We start from the raw sequence: 13,302 nt of genomic DNA, 5'->3' as shown, positions 1-13,302 counted from the left end.
ATTTAAAGCTCCTAAATGAAAAATCCTAATCATTCCTCTTTCAAATTGCTTACAAAAGAAATCTGTAGAATTATTCGCCCTTCCAGTATTTTTCTCACTTAAAACTCTCATCTTGATGTCCTCTGTGTAAAAGCTTTTTGATGCCCGGAGGAATAAGATTAAACCGTAAAGTGGTTTCCTCAGGAGATCGATGCTGAGGTGTAATGCAGTCCAGTTTTTCTAATGCAGCCAAGGCCCTACACACACACATGCATGCCTATTTTGTGCACTGATAGTCTTGCAATAAATATTAGAAATATGTCAAACTTGCACTTCAGTTTCTTAATTACAGAGTAATAAATTTTTAAACTTGTATCAAAAGAATAATATGGTCCTGTATAAGCAAGCCTATATTGTTTATTTTCAAAATGTAGTATCCTGAAGGACTGTACTTCATTTCAGAAGTATTTTGTTGGCACAGAAAAAAAAAAATACCCAAAACATTATCCAGTTTTGTAACACAATACTATACGAAAATGGTCTCTTTATGCCTTTTTTTTTTTTCTTTCTTAGTGCACCTTCACTTAAACCAGTAAAGATGCAGACGTTTGCTAACCAATCCATTTTCAGCCTCAAGAAGTCTGCATCATCAAAAATGATCGAAAGAAGAGCGCACAGCTGATGTCTTAATTGAAAATAAAGTGCTCATAATTGCATGCTCGTCAGGGCCTCCCTCCCACTGCCTCTTATTTACCACCCTCTTCCTTGGTAAATGTCATGCTTCAACCAACATGTGATTGTTTTTTTTTTAATTCATGTTTAGCTTCTTCACAGGTCACAGAACATCATTACCATTTCCCGTCACTGGATGGACTTTAAGCACAAGTGTGTGGCGCTGAAGCTAATACATTAACAAGTAAGGATTTTTTTTTTCCAATAATGTTTGATGTCTTTCTCTTTGTTCTAATTGACAAATATTAATTTATGACCGTGAAAATGGATCTTTGCAAAACAGTGTATAGGATCTCTTTTTCCTGCAGCATTACCACAATTTGTATTAATCTAATTTTCTACATTGTATTTAGTCAACTTTCCTTAGCTCTTTCACTGCATATGGACTGTGCTCAGTCTTTGTGAGAAAATGTAGAGACGGTCACTCAAATGCAGACTGAACTCGGGGAGATAAATGTATTTGTCTTGCACTTGATCTGTTGAGTGCATGAAATAAATCCAATTGAAACTAAGTACAGCGGCAGGATGGAGTTCGTCAATAAATAACATTTTACAACTGCAGTGCTGTACTCGGAAAACATTTGCAGCTATTTTTTTTGCGTCATGTCTATATGTACAATATGTTATCGCGTTTATGAGCTTTTTATCGCCAATTCATTTTCACAATAAGAGCGATAGCTTTGACATCCTAAATACAATTTTGCTTTTATAAGTGACTGTAAACCTCACATTGGACTAATGCCGCCTGAGAGGTTTTCAATCGACAATGTGGTTATAGTTTGTAGGTCAACATTTACTGCAAAAATATTTAATCTCATTTATTCATTGAAATAATTGCTGTAATTAGTACTATTTAGCTTTTTTTTTTTTCTTCTTCCTCATTTGGTCTTTGTTTGTGATGCGAGTGACTTGGGGCATTCCTGCTCGCTCTGCGCTGGCACAGGAGATGTTTACGGACACCTATATTTGACATGGGGAAGATTTAATTGTGGTCCCAATATAGATACAATGCTCATGTGTGGCCACAAAGTAGCTATCATGTGTACACAAATGACAAATTTGTGGTCATGAAGTAGTGGTGGAACGTACTGGACCGCTAGGTAACAAATCAAGTGATGCGTCTCTAGAATCTAAAGACAATGACGATTTTAAGATGACAAAGATATTGTACCCTACAAGTTCATATTTGAACACCTAGGTACAAATAAGTTGTTTTTGTGGTTAGAAAAGGTACATAAACGGTCCAAACTACCAAAGAGACCATGTTGTTGTTGTTGTCGTCGCCCTTTTCTTCTTACAAGCAAGTGCTAGGCCAATGTGAATAGCTTTGGAAAGAGCCAACTATTGTTTGTAAAGAAATAGGTGGCTGCGGGTGGTAGTAGTAGTAGTAGTAGCAGCAGTAGTAGTAGTATTGGTAGTAGTAGTAGAAGAAGAATTGGTAGTAGTAGTAGTAGAAGAAGAAGAATTGGTAGTAGTAGTAGTAGAAGAAGAAGAATTGGTAGTAGAAATAGTAGTAGTAGTAGTAGAAGAAGAATTGGTCATAGAAATAGTAGTAGTAGTAGTAGTAGATACCTGGAATGGACAACTTAATGCACTCTTGTAAAGAAAAAAAACCATCCGCTTTTGTTCATGTACTTTAGTTCTTTTTGTCCGCTCTTTGATTCCAAGGATACAACGCGGCATGCATGCTGAACTTTTTTTTTTTTCCCCTCACAAGGTCATTAATAATTATCGTTTAAGTGTGTTTCTGTTACTGATGGTTCGTTGAATTAACTGCCATGTTAAATTTAAGCTTGCGAAACGGATGTTAGTTCTTCTTCTGTAATCAGATGGAAGAGCTACTGAGTGATGTCTGCCATCTGGTGGTGAATGGTGACATTACAACTTAAAACGGATCAGATGTGGGGGAGGCATTTTCATAATGTTGCCCATCCCTAAACTACACAGCATCCTTTGTAGGCAAGTATGTATTGTAAAAAGTGTATTTATCTACAAATTGTAAATTGTAATCATGACTCCAGCACTTCTGTCAAGCAGTACGTGAGGCTATTGAGACCGGGAGGCTGAGCTTGCTCCCCAGTCGGCACGGACCAGACCTCAATGAATCTCTGCATCGATCCCACACAAATACCGTATTGACCGTATGTGACCACATGATGCGATGCTCACATTTTTTCCCCCTCTTTCCGTTCACCCTCTTACTCTCTCATCACCCTCATAATGTCAGCTTGATTGAGTATTTTCTCCTCCCTTGCGTGTTCAGCAACAGCCTGCCTCCTCGCGCACGTTCACACACACACACACACACATACACGCGCACACGCAGTCTGCGCAGGCACCCACCCAATATGTGCCCGCCTCAACTCATCACTTCACTGCTGCATGAGGCGACTGCAACTCTGGCTTATTATTCTTCATTTTGAAGGTAGGTGCACTGGAAGTAGTGTACTGAGCACGTTGTGGACCCCGTCAAGTGTTAAAAGAGGGTTATTATAGCCGTGGCTTGCATGCAGCTGCATCAGCAGCATCTGCAGTGCTGCTGGCACACAATACGAGCCTCATTGTAATTTCCTTTGTCGGCTGGAGTTTAATCTCATTATGTCACCGGCTGTATTCACATATTTGCTGCTGTCAAAAATATTTGAATGTTCTACGCCGTCTGCAAGAATGTTCGCCGATGACATGTCATAAAGCTCTGTGGCAGTGTGAGGAGTGTGATAACTTTTTTTTTTTTTTTAGGTGTTCCATTTATTTTATTGATGCTAAGAGAGCTACAGGCTAAAGAGCATCAAAGATGTTCAGGATAGGATTTAATTCTTGTTTGAAACATATATGCATACTCAACTTTGTAAATATCATGGTTCAAGGCAAGCTTCACAACAAAAAGGCGGTTCATTTTTAATAGTTTTACTTAATTTCATTAACTACTATGTACTAAAGTCTGTTGATCTCACTATTGTGTAATGCAAAGTCAAATGACAAAAGATGCTAAAGCGGATGTCGGCTCCAATTTTTTCTTGACAATATGTTGTCTGCAGCACAATTAGTCAAAACATGGTATTCTGATTTAAAAAATGCGTTTGTGGAATTTGAATTAAGCAGCAAAATCTACCCTTTTTAAATCCATCTCAGGAGTCGGCCATTTTGTCACTTGCTGTCGACTGAAGACGACATCACAGTGGCTCAGGTACCAACCAATCACAGCTCAGCTGAGACATTGAGCCCAGTGTTGCCAACTTGGCAACTTTTTTTTTTCTCTCTCTCTCTAAGAAGAAACTAGCGACAAATCTAGCTACTTTTTCCTGGTATACTAAGCATGTAAGTTATGAGTTCATTTGAAATTCTGAACATATTTTGGGTGTTTTTTTTTTGTTTTTTTTACTTTGTCGCTCCTACAACATTATTCCTCTCTCCTACAATGTCTATTACATTAAAATACAAAAAAAAAAAAATACTTATTGGGGAATTGGCAACACTGCCTGGGTCACTGTGATGTCATCTTCAGTCAACAGTAATTTGACAAAATGGCCGCCCCTGGAGATGGATAAAAACGAGTGGAATTTGTTGCTGTATGAAATGCAATATTAATCAGAATGCCGTGTTTCGACTAGTGGGGCCACATTAAACGTATTGTAAAGAAAAATTTTGGGTTGACTTCCTGCTTAAGATTTTATATGCTGAATTTGGATTGTCAGTGTCGGTAGTTGTTTAGCAATTGTTTTTTTAAATATTTTTTTTTAATTAGTTTTCAGTGGATGAGTGCTTTGCACATTCTGTGTGTTTGAATGTTTTGTCCCCCCGCAATCCAAAACGTACAGTAGATCTCGAGCGTCTGTATTTTTAATGTATTAAAAATGGCGTCCAAAGTGTGTCTCTCATTCAAAATCCCTTTTGCCTGTGTGTAGTGTCCCCTCCAACAGAGTGTGATGTGGATGGGCTCCCCAGTGGTTACGGATCGCGGGAATCCATCCTTAGGCCTGGTGAAAAGAAAGACTGGAAAAGGAGAAGGCGTGGTCGCCATAACAGGTTTGAATGGCGACAACAGCAACCCGTCTTTGTTTGCTATTGATCACATCTGGTTGTTCATTTGAGCAGCACGTCAGACGTTTGACTGATGATTTCACGTCTTTTGTTTCAGCTGCAGCAGCTGGGATCCGGGCCACAACAACACAGACCCCGGCATAGGGAAACCGGCGCCCGCGTTTGACGTGACAGGAAGCGCGGCCATGCGCTGCTCCACCCTGCTTGCCATCCTTACAGGGGTGCTGCTCTACTTGGTGCTGGGTGCCGTCGTGTTCCGGGCTTTGGAGGCGCCGCTGGAGGAAGGAAGGCATACGCAGCTGCAGAGGACGTGTCAGGAATTCCTCATCAACTTCACATGTGTTGGCCCTGAGAACCTGCAAGCGCTCATTGAGGTAGTGCAGATCTTCTCACATTATGTTTTCTTATATATATATTATTATATACTAGTCTAAATACAGCAGGGGTGTCAAACTCACGTTAGCTCAGGGGCCGCATGGAGGAAAATATATTACCAAGTGGGCCGGATCGGTAAAATTATGGTATATAACTTAAAAACAATTTTCAATTATATGCACAGTTTCGCCATTTTAGGCCAGCCCTAAATTACGGAGCTCAACTGTAATTAAATTCTTCCCAAAAAAAAAACCACGAATGCAAATGGACGCGGCGGCACTTTGCCTGTATGAATTCCGGATGTGTTAGATCTACCTGTTTTGCATATATATTGTTCCCAGAATGCATTGTGTGCAGTTAATGGCGTTATAAGGATGCTAATTCTTGTCATATGTATTTGTGTTAGCAGCAATTGAATTTGTGTCATATTTAACAAGTTTATGTCAGTCTATGATTTAAAAAATAAATAAATAAATAAACAAACCGTAACTTTAAGTTGTGTGCAAAATAATGACATCCAGGACGATTCCGTGTACAAGTTGCATTGCTTTTTATTTTATTTTATATATATATATATATATATATTTTTTTTTTTAACTTTACAAAATCATCTTGCGGGCCCCTTTGTGGTCCTGATCCGGCCCCCGGGCCGTATGTTTGACAACCCTGAAATACAGTATTATAGTTAATATTGCGTTTTTGTCAATATCAGAAGGCGGCCATTTTGCCACTTGCTGTCGACTGAAAATGACATCACAGTTGCTCAGGTCTTAGGCAACAACCAATCACAGATCAGCTTGAGAACACAGATGAGCTGTGATTGGTCGTTGCCCGAGCCCTGAGTAACAGTGATGTCATCTTCAAAATGGCCGCCCCCTGATGTGGATAAAAAAACGTCTGGATTTTGCTTCATACCACTTATTCCAAACAATGTAATATTAATCAGAATGTCATGTTTAGAATACTGAGGTCACATATGACATATTATTGTCAAAAAAGTAAGTTTAAGTGGGTTTTCCAAATGGATAATGAACCAATCAACCAAAAATAAAAGGCTGACAACTTATCAATGAAATAAAATGACACACCCTGATTGCACCAATCTAGTATTCAGCGCTCCTGATCCTTCAGAGCCAACAAAGTTCTTGGTTGTATTCAGCAATGCAAAAGTGACCAAAAGAAGTCCAAGTCATTGTGGCTACACCACACTGGCTTGCGGCATCATGCATTACATGTCCATTTACATACGCGCATAATGCAAGTCATTCTTCGAAGGAAAATAGTACTGAGGAGAGGCAATGTGATTATTTTTGTGAGCAGCAGCAGCTCCATTTACTCAAAATGATGCCGTCATTTTTTTTTTTTTTAGTGTCAATTAATAGAAACATGGTTGTCTGTGATGGAATAATGTTGCGGAGTTGTAACGTCCAGTGCGCTAAATTCTCCCACAATTCCATACCAGGAGGTGGCGGAGGCAATCGGTGCAGGTGTGGATCCGAGCACGAACGCCACCTTTGTCAGCCAGTGGAACCTGGCTAGTGCCTTTTTTTTCTCTGGAACAGTCATTACGACTATTGGTGGGTATGCTACTGAAAAACTGCTCGATATGTCCTACATGGCGACATATAGATTTACAGTATTTTGACTTTTACATATGCAGGTTTTGGAAACATCTCACCAAAGACAGAAGGCGGTCAACTGTTTTGTATTTTCTACGCCTTGGTTGGAATTCCGTTCTTTGGTATCCTTCTTGCTGGTGTTGGAGACCATCTGGGTACCGGGTTGAGGAAAACCGTTGCCAAAATCGAGAAACTCTTCCTGGTCAGAGCCGGAACGGAACGTCACTCGCGACTTGCGTGTTGGTTTTGTTTGAGCCGCTGCGCTGTGGTTTCTTTGCTGACAGAAATGGCGCATCAGTCAAACCATTGTGCGAGTGATTTCTGCCATCTTGTCCATCCTGTTGGGCTGCCTGCTGTTTGTCGCAGTGCCAATTCTGGTTTTCCAAAAGGTGGAAGGTTGGACCCTGCTGGAGTCTGCGTACTTTGTCGTCATCACCTTGACAACGGTGGGGTTTGGGGACTATGTGGCAGGTAAACTACAACGGGGGCATTCACACTTTGTGGGACCTGTAAATAATCCGGGATTTCATGATCTCAATCTGCTGTGTTGTGACAGAACCTCAGTGAAGCTTCATGAACCACTTGCGGTTTTGTTTTAATACGCTTGCTGGTGCTTCTGCAGTGGAAATTGAATCAATTTTCATCACATGAACCTTTTATCTAGAGCATCATTTAGAGGAGTAAGAAAATATTGCAAGTGGTTTATGAAGCTTCAAAAATAATTAAAGAGGAAGTCAACCCAAAAATTGGCATTACAGTATGTTCTATGTAGCCCCACTAGTCTAAACACGGTATTTATATATCCACCCGTGTTTATCCATCTAAGGGGGCGTCCATTTTGCCACTTCAACTGAAAATGACATCACAGTTGCTCAGGGCTCAAGTAACAACCAATCACGACTCGGCTTGCAAGTGTCACGTGACCAAACACAGAAAATAGGTGAGCTGTCAATGGTCATTATCTGGGCCCTGAGCAACTGTGATGTCATTTTCAGATGACATGTGACAAAATGGCCGCCCCCTGAGAAGGGAAAAAAGTTGAGTGGATCAGTGTTTAGACTTATGGGGCTATCTACAACATATTGTTGTTTAAAAAAAAAAAAAAAAAAAGTCGCTCGCTCGCTTTCTCTCGCGCTCTCTCCCTCCCTTTCATATATTGATCTGATGCTAATGGGCTGGTAAAATTTTCACAAGTCAACTATAAATATGGATGCATTCATTTCACTTTGCTTAGTGACCGTTGATTTAGCCCTGTAAATTATTCATATATATATATTTTTTCTCGTCTGAGATAAAGTATTGATTGTCCGATCTGCTGTATTGGTGTCTTCAGTCTTAAATTTGCATTCACGCTTCGTGGAAGTCAAGGTCGGATGCAAGCGTTGACTTAACCTGCTGATACTCTTCTTAAAGGGGACTCCGGCCTGGCAGGCAGTGACCACTGGTACAAGCCTTTGGTGTGGTTCTGGATCTTGCTGGGTCTTGCCTACTTTGCATCCATCCTGTCAATGATTGGAAACTGGCTTCGAGTTCTCTCGAAGAAGACCAGAGCTGAGGTTTTACTTCCTTCCTGTTCGTTTTTAACATTCGAGCCTCTTTCCGTCATTGATGATTTTTATGCTCCTGTCGTAGATGGAGGAACTGCGAGCCCATGCCACTGACTGGACACAAAACATCCAGAATATGGATTTTCGGATCTCGGGAAAAATTGATGACCCCTTTAGACGGCGCCGGCGAAGGCGGCGCCATCGTGATCGCGGACACCGTCGCGGCGCTTCAGCTCCTGGGGCTCCCGAGGGAGACGATCAGAATGAGAGCGAAACCGATTCCGAGTCTTACTCATCTTACACGTCGTCCAGTGAGTCCGAGTCTGAATCTGAGACCACCCAATCCGAGCAGGTACCCGACGAAAACAAAGATCCCCTCTTTTCTCAGCCTCTTGACTTTTTTGGGGAGAACCTAGCATACATTGACGAGTCATCTGATGCTCATAGCGGTAATTTACATTTAGATACTAAATTGGGTCCCAAATCGCCAATTCCGAAACGCCTCCAACCTCACAAAAGGAGGCGCCACAGGAGGCCTGTCCCAGAGGAAAGCCCCAAAAGTGATAGAGAAAAACCACCCAGTCTTGACATGAAGGAGCACAACGGAACCCTAAACCCAGTTCCAAATATACCACTGACGCCTCAAGTATAAAACAGAATTGAAACCATGTTGCTAGCACAAGAAAGGACACAATTCCCCCACTGTGGGACTAATGTATGGAGGACCAAAACGGCCAAAATTCAAAATAAATAAATGACTAAATAAATAAATAAATGACTAAAAGTGAAAAGAAAAATGAATCTAAAAAAATTGTATTTGAAAATTATATCTTAAAAAAAAAAAAAGTAAATAAATCAGTTTTTATTTTCACTTTTAGACATTTTATTTATTTAGTCATTTATTTATTTAGTCATTTATTTATTTCGAATTTTGGCAGTTTTGGTCCTCCATACTAATGATGAGAGATATTAAGACAAAAAAAAAAAAAAAGTGACCAAAACAATTTGTTTACATGTATTGCATACTCACAGGCACATGAAAGTGAAGAGTTGCACAAGCTTTGGCTGCATGAAGTTTGCAGATTTTTACTTTAGCACGAATGCCTTAATGTTAAAAATGATGCCTTTGCCTGCTGTCTGAGGAATTGCTGCCCTCTGCTGGACTGAGAGAGGATGAACCGTTTCTGTAAATTAGTTTCTAATCATTTATTATGTAATCATCAAAAAAATAAAAATAAAAATCAGGAAGACAAACCAAAAAAAAGTGGTGCTGACCTCAGACACTTGCCTGCCAACACTGTTTAATTAATTTAATTAAGTGCTACTGTTGTATGTTTCAACTTTTCAAAGACTACAAAAGACAGTATTTGTATTATGACGGCCTTACGCACCAATGTTAATGCACTCCATATACTGTATGTCCTTTCAGAATAAAATACAACCACTGTGTTTTACACTGTTTACTGTGAAAACAAAGTTCATGATGACATTGCCGATTAATGTCATCTGGACTGCATGTACTGGTGGACTGTGACAATTTCTCACGTGCTGTCCAAAACACTCCACAGATGTCATGTCAGAGCAGAGTTTCGCTAAAATCGCAGATACCGATTGCTCATAACGTGATCATCAACTAGTTGTCCCAATACTTGTGTCCACATTGTATACACATGGTGAGGACAAATTAAGCTCAAGCTGCAAGGCTGGAATAGCGCACATACTGACAAGAACCACTCGCGCATTGGTGGACTCAAAAGACTCAGAACAATGCAGTATCAATCACAATGCCCTTTAATTTAAAAAAAAAAGAAAAAGGTTGTGACAGTCAGGCACTCAGAAATGAGCAGACAATTCCAGAGGAGCTTGGCAAACAGACTCGACGCTAGAAGCCAAGAATAAATTGCTCAAACTTATACGTGGTGGGGACAAAGTGGCACATGGAAGACTAAATATACACGAGAGGTGCATGTGATGATGATTGCAGACAGGTGAAACATAATTTGCTTGCCTGGAGATACAATGACAGGAAGTGAGGTGAGGTGTAGATTTATTTAATTTATAAATGATTTATTTCACCCCCATATACAAAACACGGTAAAGAAAACACAAACATCCTTTTGAGCAAATTAACTGAACATTTTTATTTCTTAAACCGCAACAGCGAAGTACACAGCTTCAACAAATTATGTCCATTTCAGAGTTTCACAGCCACAACTAAAAAAACATTTCGATTTTGTGTCGGTCCTCACTCTGAATACAAACCTTATTAAAGGAATCCTTTCTTGTTTTATTATTAACTCATTCACTGCCATTGACGGAAAAAGATGTCAAATGATACTTTTTTTTTTTTTTTTTGCTGGTCTGGCCATGAATGTGTTAATATTGGGTCTGATTATATTGCACTCTACGGGTACACAATAGGGATGAAACGATATCACAATATGAAGGCGACGATACGATAATTATCACGATATTGTGGGGGGGTTGGCGATATTTAAAAAAAGTCACAATATTGTTAAAAAAAAAAAGAGCACAATATTGTGCTTTTGTACATAACAGCAATGCAAATAAACCACCTACAATCTCTAATAACAATATTGAGGCACTTACTTGCTAATGCGAGCACACATTGATCGCTTCACAAGCAAATTAGGTTCCCTTCATCTTACAATTAGCATACATTTGAAACATAGAAGGCCAAAACATCCCTAATGAAAATGAAATTGCACTAATAAACTAGCCACTAGAGGGTGCTAGAAAATGGAAATCAACCTGACTTTTTTTTTTTTTTTTTTTTAACAGATGTGTTCCTTTTATATATTGTGAACATGACGACAACGATAATGTGGCAGTTTTAATATCACGGTATCACGATATTGCCCTTATCATTACCATTATCATGCAATATAGCCATTTTCCTTTAATAATGTATGAAATTAAATAATGCATGAAATTAATTACAGTTTTCTATTCTTCTCATTTGTACATCCCGATCATAAAACGCATAAATGTTCACCCATCCCTCCTTGAAAATGATCTATGAAAGCAATCGTGTACATCACACCAAATGTAGGTCACAAATGCACATCAATGAATCTCCGTTATTTGTTGCCATGTTGCTTGCTTAATAAGAAGTATGCAGATAATGACCCCCCCCCCCCTTTTTTCCCTGAGCAAATGGGACAGTTTACTGTAGCATGTATAAAGATGACAGGCAGCCTTCTGGCATGGCGATCAGGAAGTCAGCAGGCTGTGTGATGATGTGCGCTGGCAGTGGGTGACCTTTTACTGGAGGACAAGCGCGCGCACGCGCACACGCACGCGCCAAACGAATGCCACGATCACGAGCGCCGCTGCCCGCCGCCACCACCAGAGGGAGAAAACTGACTCGTCTGTTGTAGTCCGCTTCTTTTGACCTGCAGTTTGTTAAGAAAATAGGCTGTCGTCATGCGTGTATTATTATTTTTTTAAATAAATCCTCAGTTAAGCAGAGATAATCTGCTGTTAACTTGGCTACTGCGTGTGGATATTTTGAAATGAATAAACGCGAATCAAGATCAACTCCAAATGTATATGACATAGCAGTGTGGGTTATTACACTGAACTGACATGTTAGCTCGTGTAAATGCATTCTAGTCGGCAGCTAACGTTTAATAATTGAAGAAGACTGAGCCTTATCTTCTCATGTTCTCGTTTACTTGTCGCCTACACCTTAAAAACACTTAAAGCAAATAATTTGTATACGCTCATCAAATGTATATTAGCTGCTGCTATTATGACTCATTGATGCAGTAATGTGCTTTTCCTGTACAATGGCGTCTTGGTATTTATGTAGTCTATCAGCTGACACCTGTCTAAGGTCAGGACCTCCTTGTAAGAGGCACCAACACGGACCCCAGCTGGCATTCACATGCGGTATAGTTCAAACTCTTCATCGTGACAAGATATCTTGTATGATGTAGTCAATGAAATTGTTACATTATCAGCAGATTTTCAAGTCATTTTGCAGGACCGGTTTTGCCGGGTTGAAGAATGCACACGTACTGCACCAGCACGATGCAGTCCCGCAGAATTGCAGTGTCTGCAGTAGAGACTCGATGACCTTGCTTCAAGGTCGCAGTGACACCGCCGTCAGTTTTCCCCTCTCTGCGTGCGCGCGCTGCGTCCATCCTGCACCCGCAGCCCATTTCACGCGTGACCACAACGAGGCGCACCTTTTGACGCAACTATTTAAAGAACGGGGGGGCGGGGGTTAAGTATTTAGTAACACGCTATATGCTAAATACAAACAATCAATACATGACCCTGGGTCGTCTTTTTCATTCCAGATACGATTTCTTTTTTTTTTAGTTTTTCTTTGTTTTATTCATAACATGGACAATAGTGCCATTATCTGTTTCGGTTCTTGACACAGCATAGCCTACTAATTGATACGACGAGTGATATACTGTACTTGCAATGCAAACACTACAGTATTCTCATTTTTGCCAGTGACCGACTAGTTTCCATAAATAAAAAAGCGTACGTTAGCCAGTGAGTAATGTGTCATAATCAGGAAGTGCACATATTTTGCATTATTATATTGTGCTGGTTAATTAAAAGTTCGAATCTGAAAGTACCTCGCTGTCTTAAATGTATTTTTTACTTCCTATAAAATTTCCTGCAGGAGTTGCCTGGCCTCGTTATGAAGTCGATGACGCTAGCGGATGATACGTACGCACGGACGTAACCGGGAGCCGAGGCACGGGACAGGGTCTGACGTCACTGTAGACCAAGTTAGTGAAAACAAAACAGTAACGCCGGAAGTTGATGTTACATTCATCGAAATAAAAAGCCACCGCGTTGCAATTGTAGTTGTATTAATCGCTATTTAATACGAATGTATGTACAATATAAATTAATATTTAAATATTACATTTCCAAGGTGGACATTGCCAATCTGAGGAAACTAAAACGTTTAGCGACAAGCGTCCATTCGATTTTATTTTGAACTTGACATAACAGGATGC

General features: G+C 40.1%; 1 protein-coding gene across 4 annotated transcripts; it reads left to right on the top strand.

The window, feature by feature from the left end:
- The first annotated feature begins 115 nt into the window (after positions 1-115).
- Positions 116-13,284, top strand: kcnk4b (potassium channel, subfamily K, member 4b). 4 transcript variants are annotated; one of them, XM_077504238.1, is made up of 9 exons: positions 2,621-3,136; positions 4,617-4,737; positions 4,850-5,126; positions 6,590-6,704; positions 6,788-6,948; positions 7,031-7,217; positions 8,160-8,302; positions 8,379-8,645; positions 12,960-13,284. In XM_077504238.1, the coding sequence occupies exons 1-9, from the start codon at positions 3,094-3,096 to the stop codon at positions 13,020-13,022; spliced, it is 1,377 nt and encodes a 458-aa protein (XP_077360364.1). In that variant the 5' UTR covers positions 2,621-3,093; the 3' UTR covers positions 13,023-13,284. The 4 variants fall into 4 exon arrangements, with proteins under 4 accessions (XP_077360363.1, XP_077360365.1, XP_077360364.1 ...); XM_077504237.1 differs by lacking the exons at positions 2,621-3,136; positions 12,960-13,284 and adding an exon at positions 116-895 and having other exon boundaries at positions 8,379-9,747; XM_077504239.1 differs by lacking the exons at positions 2,621-3,136; positions 12,960-13,284 and adding an exon at positions 2,416-2,428 and having other exon boundaries at positions 8,379-9,747.
- Positions 13,285-13,302: the final 18 nt, after the last annotated feature.

Source organism: Festucalex cinctus, chromosome 18, assembly GCF_051991245.1.
Source record: "Festucalex cinctus isolate MCC-2025b chromosome 18, RoL_Fcin_1.0, whole genome shotgun sequence".
In the NCBI taxonomy this organism is placed as follows: Eukaryota; Metazoa; Chordata; class Actinopteri; order Syngnathiformes; family Syngnathidae; genus Festucalex; species Festucalex cinctus.
This window is presented reverse-complemented; position numbering and strand designations above follow the sequence as displayed.

Coding starts and splice junctions, on each gene's coding strand:
- kcnk4b (XM_077504236.1), top strand. CDS start 3,094: ATGAGGCGACTGCAACTCTGGCTTATTATTCTTCATTTTGAAG. Junction 4,738..4,849: donor AGGCGTGGTCGCCATAACAG/GTTTGAATGGCG, acceptor CTTTTGTTTCAG/CTGCAGCAGCTGGGATCCGG. Junction 6,949..7,030: donor AAATCGAGAAACTCTTCCTG/GTCAGAGCCGGA, acceptor CTTTGCTGACAG/AAATGGCGCATCAGTCAAAC.